This window comes from Orycteropus afer, unplaced genomic scaffold, assembly GCF_000298275.1.
Source record: "Orycteropus afer afer isolate SDZICR_OR568_19922 unplaced genomic scaffold, OryAfe1.0 scaffold00066, whole genome shotgun sequence".
NCBI lineage: Eukaryota > Metazoa > Chordata > Mammalia > Tubulidentata > Orycteropodidae > Orycteropus > Orycteropus afer.
The window spans coordinates 4,049,639-4,060,610 of record NW_006921653.1 but is presented as its reverse complement, the minus strand read 5'-3'; the positions used below and the strand labels follow the sequence as shown (position 1 = coordinate 4,060,610).

The following is a 10,972-nucleotide window of genomic DNA, read 5'->3' as shown; positions in this document are numbered from 1 at the left end:
GCACCAGAATTACCTGGAGGAATTGCCAATCTCTCCACTAGAGAGTTTGTGATTCAGTAAGTCTAGGGCAAACAGTAAAACCAGTTGCTGTCCAGCTGACACTGAGCCATGGCGATCCCATGTGTGTCAGAGAAGAACTGTGCTCCCTGCGTTTTCAATGGCTGAGTTTTTGGAAATAGATCACTAGGCCTTACTAACAAGATACCTCTGGGTGGAGTTGAAATCCCAGCCTTTTTGATAGCAGTCGAGTGAGTTGACCATTTGCATTGCCCAGGAACTCCAGGTTCAGGATGGGCCCTTGGAATTTGCTTTTCTATGAAGTTTCCTAGGAGCTCTGGTAGCGTAGTGCCTAAGGCACTTGACTGCTAACCAGAAGTCTGGCAGTTCAAACTCACCAGCCACTCCTTGGAAGGAAGGTTGAGCAATCTACTTCCATAGTGATACTGACTCAGAAACCCAGGGAGGGGTCGCTATGAGTTGGGTCCAACTCCATGGCACATAACAACAACAACATGAAGTTCCCAGATGCTGCTGGTCCAAGGACCACAGTTTGAGAACCACTGCCCTACATTATATTCCCACTGTTAAAAGAGTGTGCATTATGTTTTCTGGCTGGACTTAGATTGATTCAATGGCTGCTGTTAAAATATCACACCACCTAGATCCACCAATTTGGTTTTAGTTTTGGGGAAAGTAATAATAATACCCACTTTCAACCTGAACCTTCATAGGACATTGAATCTTAGACCTGAACCACCAACTTTTGGTTAGCAGCCGAGTTATATATATATACATGTGAATATATGCATATATATACATTGTTGTTGTTGCTGTTATGTGCCGTTGAGTTGGACCCAACTCATAGCAACCCCTCCTTGGGTTTCCGAGGCAGTATTGCTATGGAAGTAGATTGCTCCATCTTCCTTCCGAGGAGTGGCCGGTGGGTTTGAACCACCAGACTTCTGGTTAGCAGTCAAGTGCCTTAGGCACTGTGCTACCAGAGCTCCACACATATATATACATTTGTTGTTGTTGTTATGTGCCGTCGAGTCAAACCTGACTCATAGCGACCCCTCCTTGGGTTTCCGAGGCAGTATTACTACGGAAGTAGGATTGCCCAACCTTCCTTCCGAGGAGTGGCTGGTGGGTTTGAACCGCCAGCTCTCTGGTTAGCAGGCAAGTGTCTTATCCACTATGCTACCAGAGCTCCCTATATATACATACATATATATAATTTAACATATATACTAATAGATATTATTTTATATGTATATTATTCTAAACATTTATATATATATAGTCAAATTGTGTTCATAATGTTTAGAGAATCTTGCATATTGCTTTTTCCACTTAACCTTTTGATATAAGCATTTATCCTTTTATTACATCTTCCTCAAAAATATAATTTAATGTCAGTATAATATTCATTCATGTAGACTACCATGTGTATTTATTAAATTCTCTATTGCTAGATAATTATGGTCCCCTCTACTTTTTGCTGTCATATATAAAGCTAGAGTGAAACATTTATGTACATATATGTAATTTTATATTTGAGTGGACCTGCCTTTTGACCTGTTGAAAAGCATATTTGTCTTCAGAAATACAATTTTGTACTTACCTGAAATGAAGCTCAAGAGATATAATCCTAGTGGACCATGCAGAGTTTCAAAGGGCTTGCCAAAAGCATTGTACATGAAGAAGGCTGTCCCCACCATGGTTAAAAGAATAAGAATCGTAGAGAAGAGAATGACATTGATGTGGATGCTCGCTGGGATTGCTTTGAGCAAATCTGGGAAAACTGAAGATAAAACAAAACAAAGATTAGATGAAATTTCACTCTTGTCAGCCTGCAAGTGTAATTTTTTAAAATTAAATTCCTCCTCCTTTTTTTCAGCATTAAAAATCACTGATATCTTTCAGATGAATACTTTGTCGCATACTAATATACAAAAGATTCACCAGAAGGTTTAAAGAGAGGATTATTTTATAGAATTCATCAGTTCAAACTAGCAAAAGGGAAATTTGAGGTAATTTATTTTCTTGCCCTTGGTTATATGTAATTACTTATATAAACAAGCACTGATTTTATAGCCAAAAATTGTATATATTTCAATGGCCAATTTTTTTATAACATTTCTCAGTTGCTAGCTCTTTTTTCTGCCTTAAATGTATTTTAATGTTTAATGACATTGTCAATTAGGAGATATTTTGAGGAAGTTCAAATATAGGGAGGATGTTATATTTTCTTTGCTATGAAAATAAATCAACACATAAAATGTTTTCTAGCCCACACCAAGATTAAAGAATGGGGTATCTTTAGGCAACTTCAATATTTTGATACAGTACAAAGCTGTGGGACAATAATTTCTGGTATACAAGAAATATTTTCCATTTAGAAAACATGCCAAATCTATTTGTGTTTAGGAAAGATTTGCTGAGGAAATAAAATATAACTGTAGAGTTTCTCTTATCTGGTGAGACTTCAGCGTGCTTGGCATCAGCAAGCCTGGCAAAATCTATTTGGGAAAGTTTAGTTCAGTCCATTTTAGTCTTCAAGACATTTATCAAGTGATTAATTTATTTATGGAGAACCTCTTATGTGTCAGGTATTGTTCTAGGTCCTGGAAATAGAGCCATAAAACAAGATAGATAAGGTCCCTGTTCTAATTCAGCTTATAATCTAATGGAGTAGACAGACAATAGCAAGTAATTAAACAAATAAATATCATAACTTATCTCCAAAGATGGCCATCAATTCCTTCCTCCTTTTACATATGCATCACTTCCCTTTTAAGAGGTAGAATTTATCCCTCAATCCCTTAGAACCTGAGCAGGCCGATAACTGCTTTGATCACCTGAATATGGCAGAACACATGACAAATCCAGGTCTAATGTGTAAGATGACTGGCAATTTCTGTTGTTTTTTTTTTTTCTCTTGGAGGTCTGAAGTACCATGTAAAAAGTCCATGCTACTCCACAGGAGAGAGAGGACAACTGGAGGAGCAGCAAAGCTCCAGATACATGAAGGAAGAAGCAACCTCAAGTTGCCCAGCCCAGAAAAGCCTTCTGAAGACTCCAATCCCCAGCTGCTATTTAACTGTAACTATATGAGATACCCTGGAGCTCTGGTAGCATAGTGGCTAAGGCATTTGACTGCTAACCAGAAGGCTGGTGGTTCAAAGCCACCAGCCACTCCTCGGAAGGAAGGTGGGGCAATCTACTTCCATAGTGATACTGCCTTGGAAACCCAAGGAGGGGTCGCTATGAGTCAGGTCTGACTCGACGGCACATAACAACAACAACAACAATGTAAGACAAAGTCCTGCCATTCTTGTTTCTAGGAGTATTCTGGCTGTACTTCATCCAAAACAGATATATTTGTTCTTATTCATCAACATCATAATTCAAAGGCATCAGTTCTTTAGTTTTCCTTATTCATTGTCCATTTTGCATGCATATGAGGTGATTGAAAATATCATGGCTTGGGCCAAGTGCACTTTAGTCTTCAAAGTGATATCTTTGCTCTTTAACACTTTAAAGAGATTTTTTTGCAGCAGATTTGCCCACTGCAATCCAACATTTGATTTCTTGACTGCTGCTTCACAGGTATAGACTGTGGATCCAAGTTAAATGAAATCCTTGACAACTTCAATATTTTCTCTGTTTATCATGACGTTGCTTATTAGTCCAGTTGTAAGGATTTTTGTTTTCTTTATGTTGAGGTGTAATCCCTACTGAAGGTTGTAGTCTTTGATCTTTGTCAGTAAGTGCTTATTCTTCACTTTCAGCAACAAGTGTTCTGTCATCTGCATACTGCAGGTTATTGAGTCTTCCTTTAGTCCTGATGCCACAATATTTTTCATATAGTTCATCTTCTTGGATTGTTTGCTCAGTATGCAGATTGGATAAAAATGGTGAAAGGATACAACCCTGACACACATCTGTCATGATATTAAACCATGAAGTACCCCCTTGTTCTGTTTGAATGATTGTCTCTTGGTCTGTGTACTGGTTCCTCATTAGCACAATTAAGTGTTCTGGAATTCCCATTCTATGCAATGTTATTCATAATTTGTTATAATCTATACAGCAGAATTATAATCCGTAAAACACAGATCAACATCTTTCTGGTATTCTCTGCTTTCAACCAAGATCCATCAGCATCGACAATGATATCCCTCATTCCACATCTTCTTCTGAATCTGACTTGAATTTTTGGCAGTTCCCTGTGTATGCACTTCTGCAAATGTTGTTAAATTATTTTCAGCAAAATTTTACTTGCATGTGATATTAATGATACTGTTTATTTCCACATTTTGTTGGATCAACTTTCTTGGAGATGGGCACAAATATGGATATCTTCCAGTCTGTTGGCCAGGTACCTGTCTTCCAAATTTCTTGGCATAGAGTGAATACCTCCAGTGTTGCATCCATTTGTTGAAACATCTCAACTACTATTCTGTCAATTCCTTAAGCCTTGTTTTTCACCAGTGCTTTCAGTGGAGCTTAGACTTCTTCCTTCAATACCATCAGTTCTTAATCATGTTACCTTCTGAAATGGTTGATGTTGACCAATTCTTTTTGATACAGTGATTCTGTGTATTTCTTCCATCTTCTTTTGATGCTTCCTGTGTCATTCAATATTTTTCTCATAGAATCCTTCAATATTGCAAGATGAGGCTTGAGTTTTTTTTTTTTTTTCCTTCAGTTCTTTCAGCTCAAGAAATGTGTTCTTCCTTTTTGATTTTCTAACTCCTGGTCTTTGCACATTTCATTATAATATTTTACTTTGTCTTTTCAGGCTGCCTGTTTAAATCTTTTGTTCAGCTCTTTTACTTCATCATTTCTTTCATTCAGTTTAGCTACTCCATATTCAATAGCAAATTTCAGAGTTTCTTATGACATCCATTTTGGTCTTTTCTTTCTTCCTTGTCTTTTTAATGACCTTTTTGCTTTCTTCATGTACAATGTCCTTGAAGTCATCCCACAGCTCGTCTAGTCTTCTGTCATTGTTGTTCAATGCATCAATTCTATTCTTCAGATGATCTCTACATTCAGGTGGGATATAATCAAGGTTATATTTTGGCTGTCATGGAATTATTATTTCTTTGTCTTCAACTTGAACTTGCATATATGCAATTGATTGTCTGTTCCACAGTCAGCTCCTGGCCTTGTTCTGGCTGATGATATTGAGCTTCTCTATCATCTTTTTCCACAGGTGTAGTCAATTGATTCCTGTGTATTCCATCTGGTGAGTCCACATGTACAGTTGTTTATGTTGTTGAAAAGTTTATTTGCAATGAATAAGTTGTTGGTCATGTAAAATTTTATCATGTAATTGCCAGCATCTTTTATAACACTAAGGCCATATTTTCAACTACTAATCCTTCTTTGTTTCCAACTTTTATATTCCAATCACCAGTAAGTATCAGTGCATCTTGACTGCATGTGTGATCAATTTGAGACTGCAAAAGTTGATAAAACTCTTCAATTTATTCATCTTTGGCTTTAGCAGTTGGTGCGTAAATTTGGATGACAATCATATTAACTAGTCTTCCTTGTATGGAAATGGACACTATTCTATCACTGACAGCAATATACTTCAGGTTAGATCTTGAAATGTTCTCGACTATGAACATGATGACATTCCTCTTCAATTTGCTATCCTCAGCAGAGTAGAACATATTGTCCAATTCAAAATGGCCAATGCTTATCCACTTCAGCTCATTAATGCCTACAATATCAATCCTTATGTGTTCCATTTCATTTTATTACAATTTCTGATGTTCCTAGATTTGTACTTTGTACATTCCATATTCTTATTATTAATAAACATTTCCAGCTTTTTCTTGTCATGTGCCACATCAGCAAATGAAGGTCTCAAAAGCTTTACTCCATCCATGTCATTAAGGTCAACCCTACTTTGAAGAGGTGGCTCTTCTACAGTTATGTTTTGAGTGCCTTCCAACCTGAGGCACTCATCTTCTTGCATTCTATCAGACAATGTTCTACTGCTATTCATAAGGTTTTTAGTGGCCAATTTTTCAGAAATAGACTCCCACATCTTTCTTCCTAGTCTGTCTTAGTCTAGAAGCTTTGCTGAAACCTGTCCACAATGGGTAACCCTGCTGGTATTTGAAATACTTGTGGCATATCTTCCAATATTACAGCAACGTGCAAGCCACCACAATATGACCAACTGACATAAAAGTGGTGGCAGACCCAGGATGTTGTTGTTGTTAGGTGCCATCAAGTCTGTTCTGACTCATAGTGACCCTATGTGCAATAGAAGGAAACACTGCCCAGTCCAGTGCCATCCTCATAAGCATTGTCATGCTTGAGTCCATCATCAACAGCCACTGTATCAGTCCATCTCATTGAAGGCCTTTCCCTTTTTCACTGACCCTCTACTTTACCAAGCATGTATCCTCCAGGGATTGGTATCTTCTGACATGTCCTAAGTAAGAGAGACATGGTCTAGTCATTGTTGCTTCTAGTCATTTTTGCTTCTAAAGAGTTGTACTTCCTCCAAGACAGATTTGTTTGTTCTTCTAGCCATCCATGGTACATTCAATGTTCTTCACCAACACCACAACTCAAGTTCATCAATTCTTCTGCAGTCTTCTTTATTCCTTGTCCAGCTCTTACATTCATATGAGTCTATTGAAAATACCATGGCTTGGGTAAGGATAGATAGTAATAAATTGTTGTTTTAAGCCACTGAGCTTTGGGTGGTTAGTTTTCTTATGGTAATAAGATACTTTCAGATAGTGATAAGTGCCATGGGGAAATAAGGAAAAATATAAATCCTTGGGTGATGCAAATGGTTCATGTACTTGGCTGCTACAGTTAGAGGTTCAAGTCCACCCTGAGGCATGTCAAAGGAAGGCCTGGTAATCTACTGCCAAAAAAAAAACAGCCATTGAAAATCCTATAGAGCACACAGTTCTACATTGACACACATAGGGCTACCATTAATAGGAGTTGACTTGATGGCAACTGGTAGGAACTGGTAATTGGATTTTAAGTAATTGGGTGAGTAGATGAGGCAGTTTGGAAAATAACATCTGAGTTAATGCTTGAGTGTTGAGAAAGAAGCAGCCCTATAAAGATAAAGGGACAGAACTTTCCAGGGAAAAAAAACACAAGGTACCTCCTAACCAAGGTAGGAGTGAGCCAATGAGGCAGGTGAATGAAGGGGAGGTGGAAGTCAGAAAGTTATGCTTGGGTCAGATCAATGTACATTCTAGATCCTAGTGTTGACCATGGCAAGGAGTCTGCTTTTTATTCTAAATACATCTGTAAGCCACTGGAGGGATTTAAGCAGGAGGGAGGGTGGCACATCTCATTCAAGAAGACTCTAGTTGCTGAGTAATCAATATAAAATGGGGGAGTGGGGAAATGTGGAAGCAGGGAGACCTGGGGAGGCTATTTACAGAGGCAAGAGATGGGGGCTTGATTTAAGATGGTAGCAGTCAGATGATGGAAGATTGTCAGATTTGGAGATAGAAAATAGGGCCTGTTGAAAGAGAAGAATCAAGGATGGCTTTAAATAAATGGCGATGCTGTTAACTGAGATCAACACTTTGAAGAAGCAGGTTTGGACATGGAGCTTGGAAGTGACACAGAGTTCTTTTTTTACATATTTTCAGTTTGAGTTGCTTTTAAGACCTCTAAGTAGAGATGTCAAAGTGGATTTATGGCTCTGGAGCTCCACAGAGGCTTGGGCATTTAACAAAGCAGGTACAAAGGTGAAGCAAATATAGTGCCTAGGGTACAATGTTTAAGGAGACACACACTCTCTGGGGCCAATGCTGCATTTGCATGAGCAAAGAGTGAATGTCTCTTTAAATTTTATGTCCTAGGTGTCTCAAGGGAGCTCTGGTGGCTTAGTGCCTAAGGCATCTGACTGCTACCCAGAAGGCTGGAGCTTCAAACCCACCAGCCACTCCCCAGAAGGAATATTGGGCAATCTACTTCCGTAGAAATGCTGCCTCAGAAACCCAAAGATGAATTGCTGTGAGTCGAATCAACTCGATGGCAGTGAGTTGGTATTTCCTTTGTCTTCTCATAAGAGAAATACACATTAACATTTTCCCACATGCGATTTCCCACATATCATATTTACAAAAAAAAAATAGTAATATCCGGTGTTAGCTAGGTGTAGGGAAATGGGGAATTTTGTGCATTTTTTCCTGGGAGTGTAAGTTGGTACAACCTTCTTTGTGGCATTTTGGTGATACAATGGTAAACTGCACAGACCCATTGGGTCAGCTGTTTCACTTCCAGCAATTTATCCCGTGGATATCTTTGCACACGAATCCAATACAGGATATACAGGGATATTTACTGCAGTACTTTTGTAATAATAAAAGATTGAAAACAGCTTTAAACCAAAACCAAGCTCATTGCAATCAAGTCAATCGTAACTCATAGCAACCACCATTGGGTACCCAAGGCTATAAATCTTTATGGAAGCAGACCTGCCTCATCTTTCTTCTGCAAAGTGGCTAGAGGGTTCAAACCACTGACTTTCTGGTTAGCAGTGAAATGCCTTAACCACTATACCATCAGATCTCCTTCGGAAATAGCTTACATGTCCAAAAATAATGCATACCTAAAATGGAATACTAGTCAATGATTAAAAATAATGAAGTAGATCTGGAAGGAAAAGTATAGAATTATCATCAACAACATGTGATGATATAGGAAAAAAACTAAAGAAATGTGGATCATTCTATCATTTGGGGACAAGTCAAAGAGGAGAATGTAAATAATAAGTTATTAAGCACTTATATTATCTGATTTAATTCTCTTAACAACCCTGTGAGATAGGTAGCATTATTTGTCCCACTTAACAGAGGGAAAAACTGAAGCACTGCCCAAGACTGTATGTACACTTAGTAAGTGGCAGACTAGGCATTTGAACTCACATTCTCACTTTTAACCACCTGCTACAGAAGCCTCGGGGACAGGCTTGCTTGTTTAGGCGTAGGCTCTTTCTAGAAGGTTATACAGGAAACTGGTAACATTGCTTCTGGAGAGGGAGTCTGAAGAATATTTCACTATGTATATTTTCGTACTATTTGAAAACAAAATTTTCTTGTCTTGTGCAAATATTATCTATTCAATAAATACATAAATACTTTTTAATAATTAAAAGACTAAATGACATTAAAAATTACTATGTATGAGAATGGTTGCACAACTTGAAGAATGTAATCAATAGTACTGAATTGTCCATGTAGAAATTGTTGAGATGGCATATGTTTTCTTTTCTTTTTTTGTTTTCTGTTTTGTTTTTTGGCATATGTTTTCTTATGTATATATTCATCAAAATAAATTTTTTTAAAAAATTGCATAACTGTTACAGATTAAAAGGAACTTAAGAGACGTGTTAACCAGAAGCAATCCATGGATATTGTTTGTGGTTATGATTTGTGATTAGAACAAATCAATTAAAAAAAGACGTTTTTGAGATAACTAGGAAAAATTGAACAAGGAGTAGGTATTAGATAATATGAAATAACTAGAATATCAGTGGATGTAATACAATGTATTAGTAGAAGAAAGGGAGTGGAAGACATGATAGTCTATTAATGAAGAAAAACCATTTGACAAAATTCAACATATTTCTTTATGAAAGTCCTTAACAAGATAGGATTATAAGGGAAGTTCCTCAATATGTTTATGAGCCTTTATGAAAAAACAACTAACTTTGTACTTAAAGCGGAAGGATTGAGAGCTTTGACTTTGTTCCCAGTTTCAAAGTCAAAGCTCTCAATCCAAAGTTCTCCCCACTCTTACTCAATATTGTATTGGAAGTACTGTTGTTGTTAGGTGCCGTTAAATTAGCTCTGACTCACAGAGACCCTATCTACAGTAGAACAAAACACTCACTCCCCAGTCCTGCTCCAGCCTCACATCCCTGCTATATCTGAGCCAATTGTTGCAGCCACTGTGTCAATGCATCTTGTTCAGGGCCTTCCCCTTTTCCACTGACCCTCCACTTTCTCAAACATGATATCCTTCTCCAGGGAGAAATAACTATCACTGATTTAGTTGGTTATGTTAATGGTATTGTGGTTTTATTTTTTAAACATCCTTATTAGTTAAAAATGATATGAATGTTTAGATAAGTAGACAAGGTAAGATAAAATAAGAAAATTCTTCTTCTCTCTTTCAAGGAATGGGGTAATGGCAATGGAGGTATTAAAGTTCACAGGCTGATTCAGTGGTAGAATTTCCACCTTCCATATGGGAGACCTGGGTTTAGTCATGGCCAGTGCAGTTTATGCACTGCCACTACCATCTGTTAGTGGAGATTTACAGGTTGATATGATGATAAATAGGTTTCAGTGCAGCTTCCAGACTAAGATGGACTAGAAAGAAAGGCCTGGTGATCTAATTCTGAAAAGCAGCCAGTGAAAACCTTATGATTACAAAAGTCTGATCTCTGACCAATCATGGGATGGCATAGGACCAAGCAGCATTTCCTTCTGTTTTGCATGGGGTTGCCGTGAGGCCAGGCTAAGTCTACAGCAGCTAGTAACAATGAAGGTTCTGTTGTAGTGAGGGCACTGGTCCACTCTGCCTCTCTCTAGGGTCATAACAGTGACCTAGCTACCCTGAACTATAGTTTTTTGCCCTCTGAAGCTTCCATGCTGAGAGAACATAACTGACTCAACCTGCTATTCTCACACTTGATCAGTCCCTAACTTGGTTTATACTGCAATGCTGTTAGGTGCCATCAGGTAGATTTAGACTCACAGCAACCCCATGTGACAAAGTAGAATTGCCCCATAGGGTTTTCTAGGCTGTAATCTTTATGCAGATCACCAGACCTTTCCCTGTGGAGCTGCTGGGTGGATTTGAACCACCAACCTTTCAGTTAGAAGCCAAGTGCTTAACCACCACACACACCAGGCTTCTTTAGATTATACTTCTTGTTGTTAGGTGCTGTCGAGTC

General features: G+C 38.1%; 1 protein-coding gene across 1 annotated transcript in view; it reads right to left on the bottom strand.

The window, feature by feature from the left end:
* The window catches only part of CLRN1 (clarin 1), a 77,774-nt gene that overhangs the window by 14,815 nt on the left and 51,987 nt on the right, over nt 1–10,972 (bottom strand). Inside the window, exon 2 of the mRNA XM_007940172.2 lies at nt 1,622–1,801. Coding sequence (XP_007938363.1) covers nt 1,622–1,801 — 180 coding nt within the window. The remainder of the gene's footprint in view (nt 1–1,621; nt 1,802–10,972) is intronic.